The 14,465-nt window shown below is 37.9% G+C and overlaps 1 protein-coding gene across 1 annotated transcript in view; it reads left to right on the plus strand.

The window, feature by feature from the left end:
* Nucleotides 1-1,561: 1,561 nt before the first annotated feature.
* The window catches only part of chmp2ba (charged multivesicular body protein 2Ba), a 13,776-nt gene continuing 872 nt past the window's right edge, over nucleotides 1,562-14,465 (plus strand). Inside the window, exons 1-6 of the mRNA XM_072445103.1 lie at nucleotides 1,562-1,761; nucleotides 4,460-4,551; nucleotides 8,468-8,662; nucleotides 11,126-11,228; nucleotides 11,873-11,979; nucleotides 13,462-14,465. The exon at nucleotides 13,462-14,465 is cut by the window's right edge and continues 872 nt beyond it. Of these exons, the coding sequence (XP_072301204.1) occupies nucleotides 1,728-1,761; nucleotides 4,460-4,551; nucleotides 8,468-8,662; nucleotides 11,126-11,228; nucleotides 11,873-11,979; nucleotides 13,462-13,575 (645 nt within the window). The 5' untranslated portion in view covers nucleotides 1,562-1,727 and the 3' untranslated portion in view covers nucleotides 13,576-14,465. The remainder of the gene's footprint in view (nucleotides 1,762-4,459; nucleotides 4,552-8,467; nucleotides 8,663-11,125; nucleotides 11,229-11,872; nucleotides 11,980-13,461) is intronic.

Consider the following 14,465-nt stretch of genomic DNA (forward strand, 5'->3'; position numbering starts at 1 on the left):
GGATGCGATCAGAATAAAACCATATGCAAAACTGCCTCACTTTTTCTCCTATGAAAAGTGTAGGCTACATGCTGTACAATATGTTTTATTTCAGGCTAGGCTTTAGTGCTGTAGAATGATCAAACACATTTTATTGTTATTGCATAGAGATCCACACATATTTTGATTCATTAATTAAATTTCCATGAATAGTCCGGGCCAGAGTTTCTCTGGGGGGGCGCAGTGCCTGCCAAAGGCGACGCGAGACATAAAAACGCCAGGTGCCAACACATGGTCAGCGCGCTTCTGTCCTGTTCACTTCGCTCTCTTCTTCTTCTTCTTTGGTGTTTTGTGGCGGTTGGTATCCAAGTGTAACGTTACCGCCAGACTCTATTCTTTTCCCACCAACTACATTTCTTTACTCTGATACGTCTTCTTGTCTCGCTCTCCTTTTTGAATCTAAGTTTTGAACTTGCTCCTACTGACCGGTCTTCTTCTTCTTCTTTGGTTGTTGTTGTTGTTGTTGTTGTTTTATGGCGGTTGGTATCCAAGTGAAGTGTTACATTACCGCCAAACTTTATTCTTTACACTTTATTATTTTCTTTACACTTCAGTCTTCAGATTCCGACCAGCTTTATTCCAGTGCTGACTCTTCTTCTTCTTCTTTGGTTGTTGTTGTTGTTGTTGTTGTTTTATGGCGGTTGGTATCCAAGTGAAGTGTTACATTACCGCCAAACTTTATTCTTTACACTTTATTATTTTCTTTACACTTCAGTCTTCAGATTCCGACCAGCTTTATTCCAGTGCTGACTCTTCTTCTTCTTCTTTGGTTGTTGTTGTTGTTGTTGTTGTTGTTGGCATCTTACTGACCGGTCATGTGACGGATCATGTGAAAAGAATGCGTGTGCACAGATTCCTTTCGGCTTTGATGCCATGGTCTTTGAAGACAGTGAAACATAAACGCAGTGGGAGAGTCTGCAGCGTGTGTGACGTGGTGGACCTGCAGTGGTCAAAATGATCCACAGTGATGAGAAGTAACGTGAGCGCGTCTTCTCTTTGTATCGCCCTCTTTACCGCAAGCGTCAATTCTGCGCGCTGTCCCAGAATTATGAGATATTACACATAAATATAATATATACAATACATATAATACATAAAGAAATATTTCCATGTGGGCTCTATTGAGGCAGTTTTTCTTTAAGACCTGACTGAAACTGAATTTAGTGTTAGAACAGTGACAACATAAAACTCTGAAATGCATTTAAATAACTCAACATTTTATTGTATATACATATAATCTGCACGTTTATTCTCTACAGTCTTTGTCTAAAAGTAGTTTCTGTTCGTAAGCTTTTGTGTGTCGCTTTTCGTAAACTAAGAAAAAATAATACTGTACACTGTAACAATTAAGACTCGAGCTAAAGAAAAAAAAGCGTATTGAAATTATTGAAGTCTACAGTTAAAAACGACAGCAGTTTTATATTGTATACAGATTTCTACTGTAAAATATGATTTATGTGTTATTTAAATCCCAGCTTTATTGTCCCGGTTGTGTGATTTCCAGAGTCTATTGAACGCGCCGTGACGTCAGCCCCGTCAGCTGAGGGAGGAACGGCGACAGAAGTAAACCAGGAAACGGAGGCTAAAGCGAGCTACCGTCCCGATCCCGAGCCCCAAACACGGCTTCTACCACGGCCTGACCGCCGACACTTCTATACTTTTCCACTAGCTTTACATTAAACGGCGCCATGGCTTCGCTTTTCAAGAAGAAGACTGTAGACGGTGAGTTTGCGCGGCGTCAGAAGCTAGCTAGAGTTGTTTTTAGCACTGTGGGCAGAATTCAGACTTGTTCCTGTGATTGTCATGTTGCTTTTTTTAACACTTGTCTGACCTGTTTTAGCTCGAGTCACAAATCCTGGCTGAAAACTAGGCCGAAACTGGCTGTAGACTGAAGCTAATAACTCAAGAGATCTGAATTAATTGTGTTGTGACAAAAAAAAAAGTCAAAAACATTTATTTTGACGTGGTTTTGTCACCGTGAAACTCGACAATCACGTTAATATATGTTAGCTATTGTTCAGTCTTTCTGTTGACGAGATCTGTCGAAACTACCAGCAAAAATGAGGTAATGAGTTGTATTAATAGTGTTTTACAGCTACATCTAGGCTATAAAAACACCTGATGTATCATGGAAAATGTCAAAATTAATGACACTATTCTACACGTTGATCCAAAATGGTTGAATTAAAACTGTAAATTATATATTCTGTATTGAGCTAAAACATAATAGACATTCCCCCACATTTGTCACACACTTGACTTTCCACTTTTGGCGTTACTCATATTTTGTCTTGCTGTCAGCCCTAAGTAAGTATGTTAATTTAGCTCATTTCGGCTCTTGTCAAAAAATGTTAAAAGACCAGTCCAAATCTTTTGACTCCGTCTCCAGGCGAAGTCATCATCGCCATTACAAGGTCAAACGGAGCACTTAATAAATGTCCCGGGTCTGAGATGAAAGTCCTGAAGGCGGTCTGGGCTGTGAAGTGGAGAAACATGGCCGACCTGCTGTGCATTGTAGTGTTGTCATTTTAAACATTTCCCGTTTTTGCTTGTTGGAGCCTTCCACCTGCCTGCTCCTCCCATCACTGTCACGTTCCAGTTCCACTCGCTCCGCACAAACTTACCGAAGCTGCATCCGAAGCCTCTCCTCTCTGCGATGCTTCGACATCCCTCCATCCCTCCATCTCTCCATCGCTCCATCGCTCCATCTCTCCATCGCTCCATCTCTCCATCGCTCCATCTCCGTCTCTCGTTGGTTTCATATTTCCTCCGTTTTTTGGCGTTTTAGGTGAATCGGCAGGTGCGAAGTGGTTATTCGGCGAAAAAAGAAGTCATGGGGGGGGGTTTTTGAGATCGCACTTATTTGTAGGACGATATCCCTCCCACTTTGAAACGTTGGCGTCGCGTCACCGTTTACGTGTACTATCGTGTCATACTTGGGATATTTTTACACTTTCTGGTTGAGTTCATAAAAGAACTGCTTTTCAGCCCGGTGAAACTTGCGATGGGTTTGTACAACTGTTTGATTTTGTGGCTCACGCATTTTGGGAGTTCTTGTCCTCGATCGTCTTCACTGGCTTTTATTTATTTATTTAAAATACTTTTGTACAGTTTCTTTTATAAGTTACATTTCTTTCTTTTTTTTTTGAATTATTTACATTTTTACGTACTACTTTTTTATTATTTTCATTTTTTCTTCTAACTTTCTTCTTTTTTTTAAAGGATTTATTTTTCGATATTCTTAACAACATGGCTCTTTCTATCTTTAATTCATAATTTATTTTACATTTTTATATGGATTTGAATCAGAATGTATGTAAGGGGATTCAGCCTCCTGTTTATTGGCCCCATTTTGAGAACTTTCAAAAGATATAATATTTAGTTGGTAATTGCTATGCCAACGATGCTACTTTTTCATCGTTCTATAACTCATGGATATTTGCTTTTACATAACTTCGGCTGTGTACTTCCCTTGGCTTATTGTTTGATTAGTTTTTTCGTGGACAATTAGTCATCGCTGTTGAAATAGACGAGTGTGGTCACATGTTATTTGGATTTCTCAGGGTGACCTCACACTTTTGCTCTAAACTGTGTCTGAACGTGCGCTACAAATCACTGAGGCATTTCAAACTCATGTGACTCTGAATAGGCGCAGTTTGGAGATGTTTTGTAGACCTTGCTCATGCGTTTCCAGCAGCTTGTGCACGGGAGCTTAAACCAAGCACATCTCTTGCTCTTAAACGCTCGTACTGTTTAATCTCGCCAATTAAGAGAATTCATTTTGAATAATTTGTCTTAAGATTTCCCCTCATTACGCTGCGCTTGTCAATTGGTTTCATAGAAATTTAGAAGGAAGAGTAAGAAAATATAATTGTTTGTTCATAATGGTTTCTTTCTTGCCTCTTCATACCTCTTTTTTATATCTCTTTTAACCTTAGAATTCACATATGAAAGTGATTAGACTTGATATATTACTTCTACTGTCTCTGATATATCACACTTTATGATGTCTTTCTATGGTCGGGAAAATACTACTTTTTATTGAAGTTAAAATGTTTCAAATTCATTGCTTTTTAATTAATTTATAGAATTTTAAGAGGAGTTCTGACTTTGGAGCTATACATTTGTCATTTTTTATATTGTATTAAATAGCACTGCTTAAAAATCCAACATGTTTTTTGAAATTTAGACGAAAACCATGTATTTGTTTTTATTACTAATTATTTGAATTAATTAATTTGAGAATTGTGATCGATCAGTACAAATATATATTTTTGTCATATTATCGCCGGTCCTAGTTTGAATGGAGATTTGTATATAGTAGTAGATGGTCAACAAATTCAAAGATATCTGGTTCAGCAGCTGTAATATAAAAGAATTATAAAATTAAATTATAATATAAATCCCTTGTCCTCCGCAGACGTTATAAAGGAGCAGTCGAAGGAGCTGCGCGGGACTCAGCGACAGATCACCAGAGACAGAACGGCACTGGAGAGGCAGGAGAAACAGATGGTGAGACACTAACGGCCTCCTCGCACTCCAAAACAGTCTTAATGTTCCCTATTGGCAAGTGGCAAAGTGTGTTATCATTGTGGTGCTACTATGACCTCCTGGGGCTGTGCAATAGAATGAGTTTTAATCATGACTACGACTGAAATCAAATCTCAAATCAATTATTGCCCTTTAAACGGATGATTTTCTTCCCTTCTAAACCTGGTGGAAAGCGGCTTGTCTGATTCATAACATGACTGCACAATTATAATAAGTCTGTACTAGCTCCACAGTTTATCTCCTGACGGTTCATAAATGTTTTGAATTTGATGATGTAATTTCTAACCCAAATATTTATGATTATGATTTTGTTTTTCTATTAATCACCCACGTTTTCTATGTTCTATTCAGAGGACTAAATGTATGAGATTTTATCCATCCTAACCGTGTTCTGAAATTTATGTAATTTTTTTGTTTTGCAGTTCATATTTTAGTTTTCTCTCAAATGTGCCTCTGGACATGAGTAAAATGTGCAAGTAACAATTACTTTAGTAGTCGACTAATCGGGATCAGCAATTATTTCTTCTATTACTCGACTTGTCAGACGATTATTTCTTTTATACATAGGAATACTCTTTTTAAAGGAATAATAGAGGATTTTTGGTGTGCAATCTAAGTCTCATTTCCTCGTGGCGTGCACTGAACTACATGTCAATCATTGCGTGCTACTGCACACCTGCAGCCTCGTTCTGGCTCGTTCCCAGGATAGCAGTACGTTTCCCTGGCTGCACATGCGTGGTTGATATGTCGGTGTGTGTTTAGCGAGTTTCTTCAGTGTACAATATAAAATGACGACAGAGAAAGACTGTGTTCGAGCGCAGAAGAGACGAGAGAAGCGATGCGATCCGTCGTGCTAATAAACAAACGCACGTGTAGCAGCGGGGCTGTTGCAGGCTTCAGCAAAAGGTTTGATGGTAGACTTGGAAACAACAGGAGGGTGGGCGGTGAGTGCGCATTTTGAAAAAGGGACTAACAGTCGCTTGAGTTCTCAAATTGGCAAAAAAATCCTCTATTCCCTTAAACAAATATGGTGACTAGAGGCTTCTACTTTTGAGAATATTTACGAATGAAGTGTATTATTGAGGACAATTTTGATTTACCGTAGTAATACTTTCTTTGTTATAAAGGTATTTTTTATGTGTTTTTGGGTCTGAATAGTCCAGATAACAATTCTTTTCAATAGTAGACTAGTCACGATCAGTCAATGAATGGTTGCAGCCCCACACTGTACTGAATCTTAATTTTTATTTCTCAATCTCTGAGATATTAATCCAATATTGTTCTGCTTTTACACACATACTTGAACTTGAGCATTTTCCCCAGATTTCCTTCTTATTGCATCAACGCTGATCCGCCTGCGTGTACTTCCTGCATCTTGGGCTAAATGGGACTAATGTGCAGCGATGATGGAGCTGGCTGGGTGGTTTAGCTCGAGGCAATATCTTCTCCCTTTAGTGTCCGTACATAGACACAATGATGAACAGTGAGATGAAAGAGCTGCAGTGTCCTCTAGCCTCTGTTGTAGTAAGTAAATATGATACAGGACATAATTACCTCCCCGGGGAAGCAGATTTTATTCCTCATTAATGTTTTCTGCTAATTAGTTGATTTTTTTTTCTCCTCCGAGCTTTGTTGCACATTTTGAATGAAAAACTCCTTTCGCTGTGATTTGGAAATGACCTAAATTTGCAGTTAAGCACTTGCTGTCGAGGCAGTCAGTTTGGTGTGTGTGGAAGAACAATCAAAGACTCGCACACAAACGGTGGTAGAGAGAGAGAAGTGGCCGCGGCGCTCACTCACACTCACGTTTAATTGGTAATTTTACAGATGATTATTAACCCAGCGAGCGATGACACGCTCCAAATTGTTATGGAGAGAAATTATGTCTCTCGTAAGAGCACATTTTTTGAATAGCAGGAAACCAATTATTTCAATAATTTGTATTTTTGCTGTTGCTTAAAATTTGACTATTGTGGAAATATTGGCAACGTTTTGATTAGGGGATACACGATCCAGCATCTTCAGCTCCGATATCGATACTTGGACTTTGTGTATTTGATAAAACCCAATATCAATCGATACTAATTATTTCATTATGTTATTATGATGTTATATTCTGTGATCAGCAGATCTGTTTTTTTGACCAGTGGAATGCAGATGATGTTATTTCATCTTCATAACCATCAACTATGTATGAAAGGGAGATCTCACAAATGAAATGCATGTATTAAATCCAGTTGAGTTAGAAATGGTTATTTAAGTGCTCAAACAAATACGTTTTAAAAAATCTAATAAGTTGCCTTAATGACACTTTATGAATTGACACTGATTGGATGTTAATATTTATAAACTGTTTAACACTATTTTATGAGGGTTTCTTTACACTGAAATGTCAAATAAATTCAGATTTTCAAAACAAAATGATACTACAAATAATCTAAAATGATAAAGATGCAAAAGGTCAAAAATACCTTTTACAAATAGTAATAAAAACAGCAGCTTACTTAATACATCTTAACTAGTCAAAGTGGCTCAAAAAATATACTGTATTTTAACCAATTGTTGTTGAACCACTATTGCTTTAATTGTAAGTTGTTTTAGATTGTGCTAGCTCTAAGAAAAATGAAACAACAGAATCATTCTTATTCCGAGTTTGTCATGTTTCTCTCCTTTACGTTCTCCAGCCCTCACTTCCCCCCTCCTCCTCTTCCTCTTCCTCTTGTCTCTTCCTGACAGCGCTGTAAATAAGACGTTACTCCACATCAGCGACGGTCCCCCTGCTCTCCTCGTCGCCGCTTCTTTATTGCAAACATTGGTCTCCCAAATAAACATTAATATTGTCAGCTCTGTCGTCGCCGTTGTTAGTATTAGAGAAAGTGTTTGTTTGCAGGAAAAGTACAAAGTAGTGAGTGAGCAGCACCTATAGCTCGTCCCACTCCAGGCATAAATATTTGATGTTATATTCTGGAGATGCTTTCAGTGCATAGACATAAACAAATGCTGATGGGTCTGTGCTCGGGAGTAAACGCCGAGAGGACTGGCTCTGGTTCAGTGTGACCTGCAGCCCGATCGTTTTCTGAGGCTCATGTTACAAAAGGCCACGTTTGTCTAATTTAATTTTGTTTTTATTGATTGTTTCAGCAAATGATTACCGGCTAGTATTTGACCTAAACTGCACTCACAAGATCACAGGAGTTCAAAAAGTAATATTTATACACCACTACTTAAACACTGTGAAAAGTGTGTGTGTGTGTGTGAAACACTGTGAAAAGTGTGTGTGTGTCTGTGTGTGTCTGTGTGTGTGTGTGTGTGTGTGTTTTTGATTGATTGATTGATTGATTTCAGTCAGCCCCAGGTCCACTGTGAACCTTTGAAAATGAAGTAAGTTAATTAACAATGACTTGCTGGAGAACTGCGAGAAACTAGTCAAGTTTGTAATGTGCAAAAGTCCAAGTCGTTATTCTTATTCCTTACATTTAAATTGAGGCAGTGTGCAGTATCAGACAAGCACGTATTAGTAGTCAAGTAAAATGTTAAATGCCAGTCTTTTAAAAGTTGTTGGGGGTCCGAGTAATAAAACCTCTTCTCTCAGCTCATACTTGACAACTATTTCTATAATTGATTAGTTACGATTAGTCGATTAACTTGTTGCAGCCCTAAATTATTGTCTATTAATGCCAGTCTTTTAAAAGTCCAAAGCCTTGTTTAATTGCATTGGACTGGTTCAGTAATGGAATATAAATATCAGGACACGCATTATGCACCAAAATCTACAGTAATGGTGTGTTCGGTGTTCCCTTAACCCACAACTGCTTTTGCTTAACAAATTTCCCACCCAAATGACTGATTGTTGTTGTTGTTTTTTTCTCTTGTTCAGGAGGCGGAGATAAAGAAAATGGCCAAGAGCGGCAACCGAGAGGCCTGTAAGATCCTGGCCAAGCAGCTGGTGCAGCTGAGGAAGCAGAAGAACCGAACGTACGCCGTCAGCTCCAAAGTCACGTCCATGTCCACGCAAACCAAACTCATGAACTCACAGATGAAGATGGCCGGGGCGATGTCCTCCTCAGCCAAGGTGAGAACAAGTCTGCGATCAGAAATGTCGGATGATCGCACCTTTTTTAATAAGCTCAGATCATTAAAGGGGAAATCATCCGGTTTAACAGTGAATGAAAAGTGAAAAGCAAGCAATACATCCTTTTAAATCTCCCAACGTTTTCATATTTTGCAGAGGAATGTTCTGGTTGAATCCTCTTAGTTAGACACCAGTGGTTTTCTGATCCGATTTCAAAGTCAACCCAGTTTTATACAAGATCTGTGGCTGGTAGTGTTTCGCTCGAGCGACGGCCGATAGCGACAGCCATGAATGTTTTGAGAATTTTTCCAAGGACGATTATATTTGTAATGCATCAGAAAGGTGCCAAATTGTGGCCGTTTAACTATGGACTGAGAAGGGAAACACAAACATGCAGAAATACATACTAGGGATGTCATGGTGTCAAATTTGAGTGTCAAATGCTTATTGTGAGAAAAAGGGATTTAACTATTATTCACGGTTTTCTCTGTGAAATCCCGTCTAACGCATGACTATGTCTCAAGTTTGTGACCAGCTTTATGAAATTGAACTGTCTGAATGACAAAGTCAAGTAAATGTGACAAAAACGGCCAGATAAAAAAAGTAATTGTATATCTTTCTTTTTCATTAAATTAAAACTACTTAAATTTGTAAAATAGTCACAATTATACATTTTCATTTCTTACATTTATATTGTGACCTTTACGATTATCGATGAAACGCATCATTTTGACATCCATACAATCTACCTTTGTCTAGAAGATTACCAATCAAGAAAATCAATGTTCTTTTCATCTTTTTGTACAATTTAAAAAGGATTTCCTGTTGCCAATATAACACCCTCTATTCATTTGTTTTTGCCATTAAAAACCACACTTAACGCTTTCCGACTTGCACACAATTGTAAGTTCTGACTCAACACTTGACCATATTAAACATATTTAATCCAACTTTATTTGGACAACACATTTTACCAACACAAAGTCTCCAAGTCCTGCTCAGAGTACAACACATGCACTAGTAAAATGGATTAAAAAAATGAATAAATAAAAGAGTAAAGATCTGGCTGATCAGTGTTACAGTGATGGAGATGTGTAGAGATGAAAGCACGGATCAGCCTCTCCAGGTGATGTCATTGATTTATTATGGACATTATTGAGCAACTATGACTTCCTTTGCCCCGCCGTCAACAATCAACAATGACAACACTGACTACAGTCGCTTGGAAACTTGCCCTGTTGCTCCACAGCTCCAGGTCTCTAGAGTTTATCAGCGACTTCCAGTGTCAAGTACTTTATTGTCATGATGTTGATGTATTTTCTATTTGTGGTGGATTTGTTAATGAAGTGTGTGAGGAAGTAAAAGGCCTGAAGCCGAGCACAGCCAAGAGGTCAGAGGTCAAATATAATTAGACTCCAAACTAATGGAGTGGAGATAATGTGCTAATAGTGATGTCAAACTGACTGCTTTTGTGGTAAATGTAATGACGTTTGTCTCCTTCTGGTGACTCATTGTTGTTTAAATCGCTCAAAGAAATGATTATTAGAATTGCTGATACTTTAAAAATGTTAAGGATATTACGGTAATATTTATTCATGTTGATATTATGAAAAAGTTGAACACAGATCTAGAAGAGAACATCATGGATAAAGAAGTAGCTTTTTATTGCACAACCTGGTGATAAAATGGTGAATGTCTTTGTTGGCGATTTTCATGATTATTCAAAATGTATCACGAACAATTGTTTTAGGACAGCAACTAACACATATTTTAGTAATTGATTGGTCTAGCGATTATTCTTTTGATTAATTGATAAGTTGTTTAGAATGTGGAAGGCCCGTGAATATGAGATATGAGATTATTATTTTTAAAGCTGAACTGAATCCAGTGGGGAATATTTACAGACAAAAGGGTATTTTCATCATAAACACAACATTTACATATTTATGTAATGCTTGCTCTGTCCGAGTAATAAAACCTCTTCTCTCAGCTCATACTTGACAACTATTTCTATAATCGATTAGTTACGATTAGTCGATTAACTTGTTGCAGCCCTATATTATTGTCTATTATTTTTCATCGTCCCATCGGTTCAACTTCACTTTTCAAGGCTTTGTTGAGAGGAAATAATGTAAACGCTCAAAATTATTATTATTTAATGTTACTTTATTACTTTGGCTTTTAATCTGCCAGTTGAAAATATAGTTCAGAATATCAAACTATTTGGTAATGTGTGATTTTGTAAAAAGTAATTGATAATTCTAATTTAAAAGAGCTCTAAATCAATAATAAATATCATCTCATTTTCTGCTGACCCAGGACAGGAATGAGATCTATCATTTGTGAGACGGTCTTTGTTATGCTAATGTAACAGTGGAAACGACCCGACCGACTTTAGCCTAGAAAACCACGGAATTATTAACAAATTTGTGTTGACGCGAAACTATTTGACTCACCCTACAGACGATGGCGGCAGTGAACAAAAAGATGGACCCACAGAAGACGCTGAAGACCATGCAGGACTTCCAGAAGGAGAACATGAAGATGGGCATGACCGAAGACATGAGTAAGCAAAAAAACACACACACACACGCGCACGGACACACACACACAGAGCAAGTGTTTTGAGAACCGGACAAACCCGACCGTCGGGATTCCCCTCCGTGTTTGTGTGGACAAAGACGTGTGCGCATAAGGAGAGGCAACAATATGTGTAGCGGGAAAAGGAAAAGATTTATAGACACGCTTTGGACTAGAAAATGGCTGCGAAATCAACAGAAATCAGCAAATTGTTGATATGAAAGACCCAGCTTTTTATAGCTATCAAAGCATGGGAGAAAAAATAAACAAAGCTTCTACTCTTGGCATAGTTATCATGTTATTATCGCAGTATTAATGCCTTATAATTACATTTTTATTGTAAGGAATTGGCTCAATACTGATTTCTATTCCACAGTGATGATGAAAACCGCTCTTTTTAGAAACTAGAATGTTCTTTTATCATAACACAATAGCTCTTTCTTTAATGTGGATCAACGCTCTCATTTTGTCCTGTTTTTGTCATAGTTCCAGTATCGACACTTGTTTAAATTAGTATTTAGTTTCAATTCCAGATGCAAGATCGATACTAAAACTAGTATCAATTAGTATCTAGGTATGATACATTTGACAACACGACATTGTACTAATCATTGTTTCCCCCCTGTTCAGTCAATGACACTTTGGATGACATTTTTGATGAATCTGATGATGAAGACGAAAGCCAGGGCATCGTGGATCAGGTCCTGGACGAGATCGGCATCGAGATCTCAGGAAAGGTATTAATAAAACCTTACCACTTGAGATGGATTTGTCATTTGCTTGTTCTTTTATTAAATACACATAATTACAATCACATTACATTTATACTTGCAGAAATTAGCCTTTACAATGTGGTGTAATATTAAATGATGCTTGATTAATTAATCAATAGGAAAAAAACTGCAAAAACAAGCCCTTATTTAAAAAAGGACTATATAATATTCCTAGGCTTTTATGGATGATTGCAAACAATTATTGAAACATGAGTACATAGAAACAACAGGAAAGGTGATTAAAACTGATTAAATACAGCAATGACTGATTGACTGATTAAATACAGCAAATATTGATCATAAAGGCAAAGATTTAATTCACTCTAATTGTTCTTTATTAATAACTAGAGCTGACTTGAGTACAGTGTGGCCTGAGAAGAGTCACTTCTTAAACACAGCGGGTAAATCCTACAAGCCTTTCAGTGGCTGCAGTTTAATGTGCAGCAGCTGCCACACGGTGGGGCTCGCCTTCAGCTCCTCACAGTCACTCGCTCGTCCATCTGCTGCGTGTCTGGCTCCCCCTGGGGGCTCGCATGAGTTATTACCTCTCACCACACGCTGCATTGTGCCACAAATTGTCCCATAAACAAGCCCACAGCTGGAGACAGCAAACACACGGAGCAATGTGAGATGGAGGGTGTTCAGACCCGAGTTTAGGTTCTATTTGCACAAGTGCAATTAAACAGAAAGCTTAATTAAGCCTCCAGCTAAACACAAATACTGCTTACTATCACCAGCTCCTCCATATGTGCACTTTATTGTTCATTGTGGTGCATCTAAACTGCAAACTTGCTCTGTGAAATGCTAGTCTACTTTTAATTATGATTTTACTGGGCACAATTAAGTTTTGCAAGAGCTAAACTTTATTGTTTAGAAGCTTTTCAGTTAAATTGTTCCTACACATTTTTTGTTGTTGTAAAAGTGTAACATTTCTTCTCATTGTAAACACAAAACGTTTTACTTTCATCCCGTGTTTTTACACTTTCTTTTGTACGATGAAATCAAATCTCTTGGAAAAACGAATCATATTTATTCTTTGTAAACACCTATGTGTAAAAGTGTTTTGTTATAAGTTTTATCTTTCTCTTGATAATATTTCTTATGATTTGAGGAAAATTCTTTTAAGAAACATTTTCATTTTCTCTTGTGCGCGAATATGAAACTTCTAATAATCAATTTCACGTTTAATTTTTGCTATTTTTCCTCCCCCAAAAAATGTAACATTTAAATTTAATTTAAAATTCAAAACGCTCAAAACAAATGAGCCGGATCTGAACTAATCAATTCACTCCATTGTTTGGGTGTCAATCTCCCAGGCTCTTCTGCACGGAATATTTTGACCCTTCTTTCTTTCTGTCTCTTGAGGTTTTAATAAATGTAACTGTTTTCTTCATGCATATTCAGTCACAATGTCTGATCTTTTGCTCTGCTTGCGTGTGATGGCAGATGGCACGAACTCCAGCTGCAGGAAAGAGTCTCCCGAGCGCCGCCGCCTCTTCCAAAACCACCATTTCAGACGAGGAGATCGAGAGGCACCTCCGAGCTCTGGGAGTTGACTAATGACACCCATTCAGTGTAGAAATGTCCAAATGAAACCCATATTAACACGCATTCAAACAGACTGTGTGAGACGCTCCTGATTGGTTGAAGACGGGACAGTTTTAACGACAGCTGCAACACAAAGCAATTACATTTTACACTGGGGCATGTGGACATTTATGACATTAGACTTAATTGACATGTTCTGGGGTGGATTTTCACGCAAATGAATCAAAAAGCTCGTTCAGGGGTAAATTCTTCTTTCATTAAGTTACGAAAACGTATATATATATATATAAAAAATGGCTGAAATCTTCTAATGCTTTTCGACCTTTTGTTGGACTCTATGGATCTTGTCTCAAAAAAACTTTAAAGGTGTACTGTGTAACTTTTCTATCTGGTGGGTGGTCCCGCTCCGTAACTTTCTTGTTCCTTGACTTCGCCCAGAATGTTCCCCTGTATGGCATTAAACTTGTTTGCTCAATTGCACTGCTTTAATTGCTCAAAAATGCCTTAAAATATGCCTTCTTACTGTGAGCGAGATCGTCTCTCCACAGATCTGACCTGTAAACATGCCTGCAGCTGTATTTCACTTACTTCACGCTTGTTTGATGATTCATGGTCAGAAAGTCTCCTCTGAGCTGCTTTTTAAGTTCATAAATCATCACCAGACTCGTTCTGAGCTTTTCTACCCTCAAATCGCCTTCACTACATCTGAGTGCTTGTATGAGCATGTCGGAGGCAAGCTAGCATTTGTTAATCTCACCCATGTAATTCCCTCTGCAGCCAGTAGATGGAGCTCAGTCAATCCCTGCCACGGGAAGAACCAGACTTTTATTTATTTTTGTACATTTAAAACTAAAGTAAAAGTACTGAAGAGTATGTTTACAGGCCAGTAACACTACACATAA

Source organism: Eucyclogobius newberryi, unplaced genomic scaffold (assembly GCF_026437365.1).
Source record: "Eucyclogobius newberryi isolate DKJ021-1_F unplaced genomic scaffold, fEucNew1.0.hap1 SCAF_14, whole genome shotgun sequence".
Lineage (NCBI taxonomy): Eukaryota > Metazoa > Chordata > Actinopteri > Gobiiformes > Gobiidae > Eucyclogobius > Eucyclogobius newberryi.